Source organism: Sander vitreus, chromosome 7 (assembly GCF_031162955.1).
Source record: "Sander vitreus isolate 19-12246 chromosome 7, sanVit1, whole genome shotgun sequence".
Taxonomy (NCBI): domain Eukaryota; kingdom Metazoa; phylum Chordata; class Actinopteri; order Perciformes; family Percidae; genus Sander; species Sander vitreus.
In genome coordinates this window covers 4,064,600-4,079,083 of record NC_135861.1, presented here as the reverse complement: position 1 = coordinate 4,079,083, position 14,484 = coordinate 4,064,600, and the positions used below count along the sequence as shown (strand labels likewise).

Here is a 14,484-nt window from a genome sequence, read left to right as displayed (position 1 = left end):
GCTGCTGTCTTATGTAAAGGCAGACAGACACTCCTCTCCTGCTGTTGGAAGTGCAAATGCCAGAGGAGATTTTTTTACACATAGACTTTTAGAAAAAAGGCCCCGGGTCATGCGCACGTATGTAGGCCTATGATCGAGGGGTTTACAATGTACATAAAAAAGAAAACGGCTTTGTAATTGTTGCGTTTCGCTGTTTTGTGGCGCTCTCTGTAATGATCCTGTCATCATTTTAGCCAAAAAGCATGACGCTCATGATGACTCAAAAGAAACTTGGTTCTGCTACTTTTCTCTTTGTTTCTTTTACAGAATGTCCAATTTACGAAATGTACAATGACAAAACAATAAAGTGATGACAAGTTGAGTATGAAAATTATGTAATATTCTTCAATTTCACGCATGCAGACTGTTCAGTACTTACACAGCGATAATCGCTCACTGTTATAATAACCACCATTTATTTTATTTTTTTGGATGTCTCTTGCCTCCAACTTCTTTTTTGTTAAAACAGCGCCCCTGTAGCAGCTCACTGCTAACACTGAACGCTGTGTTGTATCAAAGTGGTGTTTGTGAAGAGAATGTCACTCACCGGACTGCTTTTCCTTTCTGTCTTATTTCACAGAAACACGGTGTTGTGTGGTAAGAATTAACATTTCACCACGTGCTCTTTGGTGCATTATGTGTTTCCTGAATTACAGAAAAATTCTTGAAAAGATTCAGAAACGATCGTGAATCTTAACTTTTCAGGACTGTTCTGAGAGGTCGATGTAACGAGAGGTCTTTTGAGTAGTAAGGTGATAGGGCAAGTGCTGACACATCACATGAGGGGGGGGGAGAGATTCAATCAGGAGATTGTTTCATCACAGAGGCAGCACGCTTTAGGCAGACAGCTGCATAGCAGACGCTACCACGCAGAGAACACTATTGAAGACAAAGACGCTAAAGGACCATTTCCCACAATACAACTTTTGTAAATACACCTTTAAAAACCTGAACTACAACAACAAAGAAGAGCGGGGCTGGCCCGGCGAGGGCGGTAAGGGAACACGCAGAGCAACGGAACCGGAGCGAAGGTTGCTTCCGACGTCGTAGTCACCGAAGCAAGCAGCCATCTTCAGATGCAAAATGACCCAGCGGCTGGGTGAGTCAGTTTAACACAGCACAACCCCTCTTAGGTAGGAAAGTATAGTATGTCATCCAGGCCAGATTAGGTCTCACTCTCACGTTCAATGCAACACGCAGGGAAAAGCGGACAGGGGGATTGAAGTTATGATTTAGGGAAGCCGTTAGAAGCTGTGTTTTGTGTTTCGAGCCAAGGTTAGCTTAGCTTTGTAACAGTACATTTAGTCTGTAGTTAGAGCTGCGTTTCTTTGACCTGCTTTTATTACTTTTCAACTTCATCTGTTGACTCCAGCCTTCTGGTTGGTTTTAGCTAAATCCCGGGACCTGCAGTTTATTTTTTAACCGCTTGCTCCCACCCGCAGCAAAAAACGCTCGCTCCGGGAAGAACTCGAGCTCACCCAGTAGAGTGTGCCCGCGGCCCTTTACTGCATGTCGTCCCACCTCTCTCTCTCCTTTCTTGTCTTCAAACTATCCTATCAATTATAGGCCATAAAAGCCCCAAAAAATGATCTTAAAAAAAATCCAGCGGGATTCCAAGGGTATTGCGATACATTTCTAGTAACAGGTATAACGTGCAACATTAGTGTGTGTGTGCCTGTCAAGGTGTTAATTCCTGGTTTGTCCCTCTGTGTTTCCAAAGCGTTCTAGGAGGCTTATGATCAAATCACAAAGTCTGTGTTGTGGTGTCTCGGTCCTCTGAAATCCTTTTTGACGAGCTCTCCAGGTTCCTCCTAAGAAAATTATACAAAAACCAAAAGAGTTTCTATTCCTGAGTTATGGCACAGTTGGCATCCCGTAAGTGTATGTGTGAGAGTCAGCTCAGTTGATGTAAGTATAGGTTAGCTCCGTCGTACTATAATTAGGGTCGTCTTGACACTCAGCTATGCATGCAGGCGTACTGGTGCAGAGCTCTGAGACATAATCCAGACCCTGGTCCAATATGAGCATTACACACACTGTGGGACACAAGCCAATAGTCAGATAGTCCTGAGATATTCTGGGATGGCATTGTAAACTATTTTTTAGTAGGGCGCTTCACTTGAAATTTCATTACTTTCTACATTTCTTCATTTAAATAAAAAAATCTAAATATGTGAATTATAAATGTGGTAATTTACTCATATTATACCCTTCCGTAGCTGAAAGTATAGTACACATTTTACTACTCAGTCTCATTCTGAGCATGTTTCCTGTCATGTGGTGAACACCTATAGAGGGAGAATGAGAATAATACTTCCAGGGTTTTCCCTACCTTTTATAAAGCTTATGTGCAGCACCCAAGCCATTTTGGTCAGCACCTAAGCCGAATAAATGTAACATCAATGTGAGCATCAGCACTAACTAAATTCCTTTTTTGTCAGATTTAATGATTGTAGTTGGTCCCCACTGGATTTCTTTAGAAAGTTTTGTCTTTAGGCTTTTTGAGTGTTATTTATTTATTATCTGCTCTAGCTTTTTCAGCCTTTTAGACACAAATATGGTGATAATAATGGTCCAGAAAGATGTGAAATTGCATATTTTTGTATTGAAAAACGTAATGGAGGACACATTAACCCCCCGCCAAATACATGGGAAAACATTGACTTCAGCTGTGGAGTCTGCTCAAACCATTCTGGCTCAAGAGTTGGCCAGAGTCCTCAGAAAAATAGAAATGTCCTAAACTGAATATGATGGATGGAAGAAAATGACTGCTCCTACCAGCTCAGATATCACCCCCCCCCCAAATAGTCTAACCTAATCACTTTAGGTTCAAAATCGATTTTGGTGCACCTAGTTGTGCAAAATTGGCCTATTTGTTAAAAAGAAACATTTAATTTACACATTGAAGATAAGCCATCTAAAAGTAGCCACTATAGTAGCCATACAGTTCAACTTAAGGAGTCACTATGCCTTCCACATATATGTTTAACATTAAAACATGATGTATGAATAATATATTAATATCCATTCATTTTCATCCATCCGGCCCAGTTTAAGATGCAACCTAATTTACACAATATATGTACAGTAGTAGGGGTCCGGGGTCCCTACTCTGTTTTCAGCTAAGGGGTCCTTGGCCTAAAACACGTTGGCGACCCCTGCCTTAGGCCATCCAACAATCATTTTTAAATGACGACTTTTGATACTGTTGTTTTGGAGTGGATTTTCACATTTTACAAACGAAACTGGAGGAAGAAATACGAAGAATGAAGAAATAGAATGCAAAGAGGGTATGAAACCGCTGGTTTGTCTTTTTAATCATTTCAACATAACACATGACAACTCCAAGATACACTGTACTGTACAATAAGTCAATAGTTCTGTTGTTGTGTTCATCATCTCTTTGGATCAACCAATATACAAATCTGTCACTTCTACATTGCAGCAACTGATTGCATGTGAGATATGTAACAAAAAAGCAAGACTTCTCATTTTTCTTTCTTTTCTCCGAAGCACATCATTTATATAATTCTCCCTGTAGTTGATAAACTCCATGCTATATAAAATAGTGTAAGTGAATGCAAATATTCCATTTTCGTTCGCCTTTTTTTTCACCCTTTTTAATTCCAGAGGTGGCTGTTATAGCAAGTGATAAAAAAATAAAAATGGCACTAAAACGAGATACACAAAAGAGGTTGGAATGCAAGACTTACATTAAGCTAGAAATATATAAAACTACATGTGGATGCTGCCTGCATCAGACAGTACCCAGTTTCTTACTAAAAGCAAAACAAAAAAAGAGAGGGAGAGAAAGAGAAGAGCATTATTAAAATCAAATCAGTTAAACTGATGAACAAATTCCCTTACAATGTTTGTGTTCTGCACCTAGTAGTAAAAAGAGGAAAGGGTGAGGATAAGTGCATCCCTAGTAGGTGCAGGTCGAGGTAATGGAGCTACAGCCGAGCCAAGGAACAGAATAACATCAATGTCAGCGGAGAAAACATTTTATATCAAGTGCTTCAGAGTCGCTCTCATTTTGGAATCACCTCTTTGTGTCAGCTTACACACACATCTCTGCCAGAGAAAGAAAAAGAAGATAGAAAAACCTATGCAAAAATACTAATGGTAAGTTAAAACTGTGATTGATAAAAAATAAAAAAAAATTAAAAAAAATGGAAGTCAGAATTATCAAATAGTAAGTCATAATTAAGTGATTGGAAATGGCAATTTTGTAATAATTTTGTATGTTATTAGTTGAACTCAAAATTATGAAGATTTAAAAATATGCTCACTCAGTCTAAATTGTGATTCTAAAATTCAAAATTTAAAAGGCTAAATTTGGACTTTGTCAGACATCAGAATTACTAGAGTAAGGCTACATTTACATTGCTACATTTTTGGTTTTTAAGCGGAGTTTTGAGCCGAAAGCGATCTCCGTGCACACAAGCGTTTTAAGCTCCAGTAGAAGAACTAATCTCCGTTTAAACTAACGGCCAAACCAAAAAGGATATAAAATAAAAAGGAGCCAGCGTGGAGACTCCGCCCGTTGCTGGTAGTTGCCATGGTAACGTTAGTAGCTTAGTCTCAGAAGAACGAGACGTCATGACCCAATCATGCGGCGAAACGTTGGCGTCAGTGTCGGTGTTGTGCTAAAGGTCGCCGTTTGCGGCTGTTGAGACTGTGACGCAACCCCCGGAGATTCCAAACCAAAACGGATCAGAAGTGTTTTCAATTGTCTCCGGTTTAGGGGCTCGGAAACGCCAGAGCAGGGGGAATGCCAGGTGTAAACACAGCAAAAGATATTTGTTTTTAAACCAAAACGTAACAATGTAAATGTAGCCTAAGTCAAATTTCGACTGAGCATCACATAATGTGACTTAGAATCTCATAACGTTGACTTATAGGCAATAATTATGACTAAGTAAGTCATCCTTTTGATTTAGCACAGAATAATTTTGACTTTGTTAAGTCAAATGTTTGATTAATCAAGGGTATTTTTATTTTTGAGCTTGCCTAACTTTTTGTGTTATTTTTTTCTTTTAATTCTTTTCTTAGCAGAAATGTGCTTCCGTACAGGTTGGCGTAAATGAGCCCAGAGACGGGGCCCATTATCCCCAGAATGATCCTACTATGAAGAACAACTGACCCAGTCCTGGGTGAATCAGCTCTATAAAAAAAAACATCACAAATATGAGCGCAGGTGGTCCGATGGCGTGACATCGGTTGTTAGTGTTTTCACAGCTACGTATACCTCCACGTCTTTTCACTTCTGTCTTCAATTATCTTAATTAAAAGATAATACTCCTTTTCGACTACGTGATGAGTTTATCATTACATATTAATCATTTTTGGAACACTGTGACACTATTCATACATAAGAATCATGCTGCGTTCCAGACACAAGTTTTTGCCGTAAGTTACGACTTCAAGTCACGACTCACGACTTGGTAGCGTTCCAGGCAAAGTCACCACAAACCCTTTTAGCTAGCATTAGCTAGAGGCTACCTAACATTGACGTTAGCTAGTGCTAGCTGATACTAGCGATTTCTAGTCGGCGACATATTTTGGGCGTCATTTAATAAACATAACCTGTAGTAGTACACAATCGTATGTGTATTGTTTTGATTACAATGTGCGGAATTACTTTACGCTGCCTATTTATGTGTATTTATTTCTATTTCTCACCGTTAATCACCGGCATCTGTACAGCATCAACAGGGGTCGCCATTGTTGTTTGTGTGTGTGTGTGACGTCAAAAACTGTAACTGGGAGCACAACGATCTGGTACGAGTTCACGAGAAGTAAGTTAGGGGTTTGACTGCCGTTCCAGGACACTTTCACGGGTAGAAGGTCGTGAAAACACAAGTTACGGGTTGCCTGGAACGCAGCATCATAATCAGCATGTTGTTCCCTTTGGCAGGAACAACCAGTGTAGTGACCATGGCTGTAAGCTTTTAAGTGCTAAGTTTTGGGGTCACTGACTTCATTCTTCTTACGTTATAAAATGGGTCTAAAAATGGCATGCAGATGGGTCTCTGTCGCAACAGCGTTTTTTAATGGCAGATTGTGGCTTTTTGACACTCTACTGACAACCGTCTCGTTTCTCACCGCCTCAGAATAACAGAAACGTTGTTGCTGTTCTCTTCCAGCGCTTGGCTATAGAGTTGTATTAGAGAAATTTATGAGAGAGAGAGAGAGAGAGAGAGAGAGAGAGAGAGAAGGCAAAGCTGGTTTACCCAAAAGCGACGAAGAGGTTTCAGAGGAGAAGGGACGGGGGGGGGGCTCTTATTTAGAAGGATATTAGTGAAAAGTCTATCAAAAATACTGTTATTCTTTTGGAGAAGAGAAATACACAAAGCTTGATAAAGTCTACACATCAAACTAATGGCACATACATATACAGGATCAATACAAAATTAAAAACATAAGCTGAAATTTTAAAAGAAAAAAAAATACTTTTTTTTTTTTTTAGTTTTTCTTTTTTTAAAGGTTGAAAGTGCTAGAATTCAGATTAGCTCACAGAAACCCAGGGAGGACAAACTTAATACATGCCAAAAGCTTTTCTTTCTTTCTTCCTTTTTTTTCTTTTCTTTTTTTTTTTAGGGCTAAATGAATATTTGTTACAAAAGTATAAATGCTCAATTTGATTGCTACAAATTTGGCTTAAGCTAAGAGGGTTTTTTCTTAAAAACGACCTTTTTTTAAAGATCATAATAAAGATCAAATTTAAATCTTGCCTTTTTTTAAATATATATATATATATATATATACACACACATATATATGTTTAAAGTCTCACAAAGGTGCCACCAGCTAATTTATTTAGGATCAATAAAAGGTTTGATCATTTTTGCAAGAGTCATTCAAAATAATCAAATTATCAAAATAACGACTTTCCGGGGGGGGCTTATACATGTTTCAAATTAGTTCAGAACTTGGATTATAACATCTGCCATTTTAGTAATAAAGTTGTGATTAAACAGTCAGACTGTGGGGGGGGGGAAGCTTTTTCTTACATCAGTGCTTGCTGATTGTGAATTTTTAGCTGCTCCTGCCTCCCAACGTTAGACATATTTGCCTGTCTAACACGCGGGGGGGGGGGGCCATCAGCCGTTCATCGTCAGGGGTTCCATATTCTACAGTATTTGTTTTTTTTAAAACGTAATCCGATAACACTTGTAGCATTTTGTATCAAGCAATTGTGCAAAAATGGAGTTTCTTCTCCCCAGGTTTTGGTAAGAAAAAAAAAACAAACAAAAAAAAAAAATAAAAATAAAAATGAGGTGATGTGTTGTGTTGTTTTTTTTTTTTTCGAGGTCCTGTTTTATACAAACAGAAAATAATATATCATATGACAACAAACAAACAAATATATGACTATGAGCAATACCACCCCCCCCAAGTTGTGCAGTCAGTCAGTGTCCCCCTGTGCTTTGAATGTCAAAGCCTGGGAATTCGGTGAAGGCGGGGTTTTTTCTTCCCGGATATCGCCGTATTTTTCAGACCCTTTACCTTTGACTCTACAAAGCAGCTGAGAGAGGAGGAGGGGGGGATGGGGCCTGGGGATGATGAACACTTTGTCGGTTCCGTTTGTGCATGTTTTCAGCTCGCTGTCCATCTTGCAAAATTTTTTTTATTTTTAAATGTAAATGTTCTAGTGGTCTACAGTTGTCGTCCATCAGCAACCGTAGCTAAAAGCAGCAATATGGGTTTTATTTTTCATTTTTTCATGAACTGTGTTTTTCCTGGTTTCTGTCCTTTGTTTGTTTTTGTTTTTTTTTACTCAACATTTAACCCTCTGAGGTCTAAGGGTATTTTCACATATCTTCTTCATTTCACCTTTTTAGGGTTGTTTGCATATAACTGATCCCCATGTGTTTCATATAAAAATTTTCAGAACAAACTCAGCTTTCCATATAGTTGTGCCCACATTTTTCCTAGAGCAATGTTTGAAAAATTCTGAAACGTTGACATTTTGAAATCAAACCTTAACTTATGATGTGTTGTAAGAATAGTTTCGGTGCTTGAAATGAGTTTAACCAAAGTCTTTAGGTTATATATGACTAAAATAGTAAATAAATGTATAAAATGATATGTTGTAATATCTCTTTTTGAGTAGAAGTTTGTGCGTCTTTTGTCCTCAGAGGGTTAAATTGCGATTCGGGCTATAGGCAAAAGTGAACGGGGTCTTGCGATCTATGACTGGAACAACATTTTCCGTACAAGATGAACTATCCCAGATGATGAAGGAGTTCAGCTCGGCGTGTGGCCATGGTTACGCCAGTTGCTGTTGGTCATGCCACAGACCGAACGTTAGATAAAGAGCACCGATTTCACTTTGAAGCTTCGGGTTAACTTTGGGCTCAGGTTTTTTTTAAATAGGCTGTTGGTGAATGGTTAGAAAGGATCTAAACTCCAAGACTTCCACTTGCCACTGAGCTTGTAGTGAAATCGGCTGGGATTTCACCACAGCGCAGGGGTTACACATTTCACTGGCTAAAAAGACCTACAGTCAAGAGATTTCGTCGGCCATCCATTGTCAGCATCCCAACAATCTATCTAGTTCAAATCCTAATTCTAACAGCCTTCTATAAATATTTCCCATCCACAGTTCTGATTCCACTATACTAAAACTCAAGTACATGTAAAGGTAAAGATCGGATATGACAGGGAAAGCTTAAGGGAAAAAGCTAATACTTCATCCATTTTGTTTGATCAAAAATGCAAGATACACACAAATGTAAACCTGCCAGACATCAAAAAAACATCATCACTTAGTTTTAATACGTCTACCTAAAAATACACCTTACTGAGATAAAAGCAATAATAATATTCATTTTTGAGATATTTCGTACACTGCAATAACATTCTTTAACACATTTGTTTTACTCATCTGTCACTGAAATTCTTTTGTTTTCTTTTGCCATTCACATATGTCAGGGTTCATCATTACCTTGATGATGCATCTTTTTGAAAGACTGCCTAAAGATGTGTTTGTTCCAAAAAAAAAAAAATATATATATATTTTAGGTATGTTGGGCAGCCACGTAACTGCTGCAATTATCATTATGCAATTCTCCGGGGAATTTTGTAAAGATAACTGTCGGAAGGGAGACGGGTGACGGTAGGAGAGTGAGGAGAACGTCTCTGTCTCAGGCAGTGAAAACCTCTGGGAGTCACGAGAAAGGAGACAAAACGTTTCCCATGGAGATTCCTAAAGGTTAAGTGCCTTCTTCTGAATTTCTTTTTAATTTTTTTTTTAAAGTGCTTCTCTTAAGGAACAAGTAAAAAGCCAGCGTGATATTACATCATTTTCAACCAACTCACACATCTTTTGCTTAAGAATGTGGCCATGTGTGTGACTGGTCTCTGTGTTTGGCAGCTAACAGTTCTCTTATCATTCATATGATAAGAGTCTGTTTTTCCATTTAGTGAGCTATTTTCAATACAACTGACCTGACTCTAGGAGCACATTGGTTACAGTTAAAAGAAAAATAAAAGGGACATCTATCTCGTTTTTTTTTTTTTTAAATCTTATTTAAAGAGCACTTCTTTAGAGGCAGAGGGGGGTTTTGTGGCTCTAGTCGTCTAGAGGGGGATTTTAGAGTTAGATCGTTGACTGTGTGAATGTCTATATCACTTCATTCCTTCACTGGGAGAAAGAGAGAGAGAGAGAAAGAGAGAGCGAGCAAGCAGAGGCTCTCTGTACGGATTGTGACGTTTAGGTAATTAGAGTGGGTGGTTCAAAACTCAAGATGAGACACATGTTCTTACATTTGGAAAAGAAAAATAAAGTAAAACAAAATATCCACTTCAAACTATATATTTTTTTTTCTGGGTCACAACAAGACAGATAATCTTCACTAAAAAATTATCTTTGATTTTTTTTTTTTATATTATTACTTAAAGTATGCAGTACCACGCCTTTTGGCCTACTGACCCTGCCCTCTATACTACTAAATAGGGAATGGAAGGGGGATAAAAGGGGAAGTAAATGGAAATAAAAAGGATAATACATTGTTATAACTACAGGATGGGGGGGGGGGAGGCAAAAAGCCCAAATAAAAGCTCCTTCAACTTCTTTTCTCACCTTTCCGTTTTTGCTCAAAGGGGTTTAACTTTCTTTTAAGGCTCAATCAAAAGCTTTTGTGCACTTTCTGATAAGGCTTCTAAGTGTATTTGTTTGTGTATTTATTTATTCTAATTCTCCAACTTCTTCAACAGGCCCTGTAAAAGAACCACAACCCGAAATATCCATACTGAGCTGAGGCTGGTATGGAGGCCATCTTGGCTGGGCCAAGGGCTGGCTCTCTCACTGGAAGGCCTGGTGGAAGCGAGGCAGCGTGGTGGTACTAAGGCTGGAGCTGAACACTGGTGGGAGGGGGTGCAGGGGTCCGAGGCCCAGACCCCCGCTGGAGCTCTGCTGCTCCTGAGGTTGCGGTTGCAAAGAGGTAAGAGGTGCTGCGGCGACTGCTGCGGCATGGGGCTCGGCAGCGTGCAGAGATGAGGAAGAGGAGGAGGAAGAAGAGGGGGTCGCGGATGAGGTGTAGCCCATCACCAGCCCTCCCGTGCTCATGGGGGCACTGTAGGGAGGCAGGTTGAGGGGCAGGAAGCCCAGCAGGTGGGAGAAGTCCATGTTAGCAGCGCACAGAGACTCGGCTATCACCGCAGGGCTCTTGGACAGGAGGTGATCCCCGCAAAGCTCGTCCACCAGGCCCGAGGTGGGCTCCAGTCCGTCCTTGTGGGGTGAGGCAGCAGCATGTGGCTCTGCAGAGGGAACCGGGCCTGGAGAGCCACTCTGCAGATCCATGAGGAAGCTCTCCATCTCCACTTTCAAGGGCTTGTCCAGCAGGTATGAGGTAGATCCCAGCTGGTATTTGGGGGCTGGCTGGGGCTGGTGCTGCTGCTGGGGAGCCTGGGGCTGGTGGTGCTGGGGCAGCGGAGGGGAATGGTGGTGGTGGTGATGGTGGTGGTGATGGTGGTGGTGGTGGGAGTGTGGGTGAAGAGGTCCAGGGGATTCCATGTGACAGCCCATGCCCATAGCTGCAGACAAGGGACTGGGCATCAGGGACGGGTGCGGGTGACCCACCCCAGAATTAGACATGGCCTGGAGATGGTGGGGGTTGTACATGCCCATCGGAAAAGGGGCCCCACTGGGGAACGGTTTGCCCATCATGGGGTCTTTGTTGGGACCCATGCCGCACATCATGGGGCTGAGCTCCTCTTTCACAGAGCAAGGGGGCGACCCAGAAGCCAAAAGACCTAGCATGTCGGGAGGCTCCGGCTTGATCTTCAGCAGCTCTTGCGAGTGGCTCTTCTTCACGTGGCGCGTCAGATGGTCCTTCCTGCCAAAGCGCTGGGCACAGTACTGGCATAGGAAGTCCTTTCGGCCCGTATGGACCACCATGTGCCGTCGCACATCCTTCCGCGTGTAGAAACGGCGATCACAGTGGTCGCACGGGTGTTTTTTCTCCTTGGTGCCGCCCGAAGACTTCCCGGAGTGGCTCTTGAGGTGCTCCAAAAGCACGGGCGTGCTCTCGTAGCTCTGCATGCACACTTTACAGGTGAGATCCCCGGCCGTGGCAGAGTGCATGGCCACATGACGCTTATATCCCAGCTTGGTGTTGTAGTGTTTCCCACACTCTTCACACTTGAAGGCCTCCTTGTTGGGGTCATGGGTCTGCAGGTGGTTCTTCAGGTGGTCTTTGCGGTGAAACATTTTCTCACAGAATGAACACTGATGGGTCTTCTGTGGAGAGTGTGTGGCCATATGCCTGGGAAACACAAGAAAAAAGAGAGATTGTAAATGGTACGGGTGTTACACATTCCTTGTCTTATTGTCACATTGGTTATGCAGTCTGTCAGTAGTGTGCATGCTAATGTGAGGCATGACTTCCTCTTAGTCAAACCACTTGTGCCCACATAAATGAGTCACAGTGGTTTACAGCCAGGACCCAGAATGGGTTTTAGAACCACTTCCTGGGACTCACAGTATTCCAAACATCATAGTATGTTGATGAGTTTGAGATTAGATTTTTTTGGCCACTTGGAGGAAAAACACAAAACTGTAAGCACATCATTGACATTTAACAGTTGCTCATTTACACATCCAGAATTTACTTACAGAATTAGCAACATTATCATTAATTTAGAGTCCGGTTCTCGGCCAACTGATGAATGTAAGTCCAACATTTACTTTCTTTTTAGCTCTGACTTTGGTCTCCACCATCTGAGGGAAATGTCTGGCTGTTGAGCTCCTAAATACTCCACTAATGCCGTGTTTCCACTGTATGGTACAGCTCTGCTTCACTCACTCTTTAGCTACCAGTACTTTTCTTTTCGTTTTCCACTGAAGAAGGTACCCCCTCAGTGTAGGCGTGATTCTCAGATGATCACCATAGTGACACGACATATCATCTTCAACGCGACACTCTCTGAATCCTTTCATCAGCAACCAAAACAGAGGAATGTCTGCGCTTTGTCAATTGTACGGTGTTGTGTACGCGGTAGTGTACGGCGTAGTGTGCGGCGTAGTGTGCGGCGTAGTGTGCGGCGTAGTGTGCGGCGTAGTGTGCGACGTAGTGTGCGGCGTAGTGTACGGCGTAGTGTACGGCGTAGTGTACGGCGTAGTGTACGGCGTAGTGTGCGGCGTAGTGTACCACGTAGTTTTGTGGGTTGCCATTTTTTTTAAATCTGGGTCAAGTGAAAAAAAACATTGCGGTCACACTACTCAAGTCACTACTTTTTCAGTCTCATACATGTTGAATGAAAGTAAAAAGTATAGCCTTTTTCTAAAGTTGCTCAATGAGGATTTTAAGAAAGCTAAAGAAACCATGCCTCAGACTGTATTTAAAAGGATGTGAATTGAGCGATATGATTAATTCTTAGTACCTGAAGAGTTTGTATTTGGAGCTGAAGGCCTTGGGACAGTGTGGCTGTGAGCAGTGGAAGGGTTTCTCTCCTGTGTGACTCAAGGCGTGCAGCCGGAGCTTCTCCTGTGAGGCGAACAGGACCCCGCACACCAAACACTCGTTCCCACTCGCTTTCCCTACCCTTTCCCCTTCTCCTTCCCTCTCCCTCTCTCTCTCTCCCCCCCTCTCTCGCTCTCTCTCTATCCGTGGCAGCGGGGCGGCGCTCCCAAACAGCTTGGCGGCAGTCCGTCGACCCTCTTCCTCCGGCGTCAGTGCGGTAAAACGGTGTGAGGCATCGGCGGCAGCAGCTGCCATGGCAGCCCTAGAGTGCCGCTGCCATGAAAATATACTTGTGGCTCCCCTGCCTTGCAGGCTCAACTTGGGAAGTTGTGGGGGGTTTATCAAAAAAAGAAGACGCTCAACAGCTCACAGGAAGGGCCAATGATCCAGCGGAAACATCAAGGTAAGCCAAAATCTGCGGTGAGATAGAAAGTGCATGCTTTGAAGCTAACTGCTAAGTTAGATTACATTAGACATATGTTTCACATAAAGCCAACTGTTTACCTGTTGAAATACTACTTGTCCTTCTTTCGTCTCTGCACTTTTGTTCTCTCACTTTCTCTCTCTCTCTCTCTCTCTCTCTCTCTCTCTGCTTCAGTCGCTCCTCTCCTTCGCTCTCTTGTTCTCTCCTCCTCACCCGGTCCCAACAGCTATGGTTGGCGGTGAGTGGGAAACACTGCTCTGCATTTTTACTGTCCTGCAAGGAGAGAGCAAACATGACAAACATAAAAAGGTAAGTTAACAAAAATGTGACCACGGCTTCCTTTTATTTGAAAAGCTTTGACAAAATTGTAAAAAAATGCACTGATGTAGACAACAACTCAGAACCTCAGAATCTGAGCATGTCATCTGCAAATTACACTTCAAAAGCAAGTTTCCTCTGAGCTCACTAGGGGGAGCTGAACGACAAGTCTGACTGACATGACACGACCTGCAAAGGTTTAGCAAAATACTGTTTTGTCAATGATGACTTTCAATCACAGTCACAGCATAACACCCGTACTTGTATAACCAAACGTGTGAAGATGGAATGGAATTACACAGCCTCATGTGTGTGTGCAGATGACAGAATAGTGCACAAAGCCAGTTTTGTGTGTGTTTATGTACATGTATGTACTTGTTATGAAACTGGTTAAGGCTCCTGTAATCCTTGGGGGGAGAACACACAACCCTCACGGTAGAGAGAAGGTTGTGGGGAGGAAGGGGGGAGGGGGCGTGTTTGTGCCACAAACTCAGGCTTTCTAGAACCAGCACTACCTGTTAACCTGAATTCATCAAATTCTTTACAAAAGCGAAAACAGTCGCACACTTTGAGATATAATAGAAATATAACTGCACTCAAACAGCTGCAGTTGTTTATTAAAATAAACCACAAACTATATTAACTCATGTTTCAAAAAAGACCGCTGAACTCTCTCACGCCGTCATCTCTGCATTCCCTTATTTACCCTCAGTGACCTGTGTGACTCCTGCT

General features: G+C 42.0%; 1 protein-coding gene across 1 annotated transcript in view; it reads right to left on the bottom strand.

Annotated features, from left to right (window-relative positions):
- Nucleotides 1-9,562: 9,562 nt before the first annotated feature.
- The window catches only part of plagl2 (pleiomorphic adenoma gene-like 2), a 50,180-nt gene continuing 45,258 nt past the window's right edge, over nucleotides 9,563-14,484 (bottom strand). The window contains 5 exon segments of the mRNA XM_078254259.1: nucleotides 9,563-10,930; nucleotides 10,932-10,969; nucleotides 11,071-11,813; nucleotides 12,931-13,425; nucleotides 13,515-13,707. Of these exon segments, the coding sequence (XP_078110385.1) occupies nucleotides 10,352-10,930; nucleotides 10,932-10,969; nucleotides 11,071-11,813; nucleotides 12,931-13,265 (1,695 nt within the window). The 5' untranslated portion in view covers nucleotides 13,266-13,425; nucleotides 13,515-13,707 and the 3' untranslated portion in view covers nucleotides 9,563-10,351.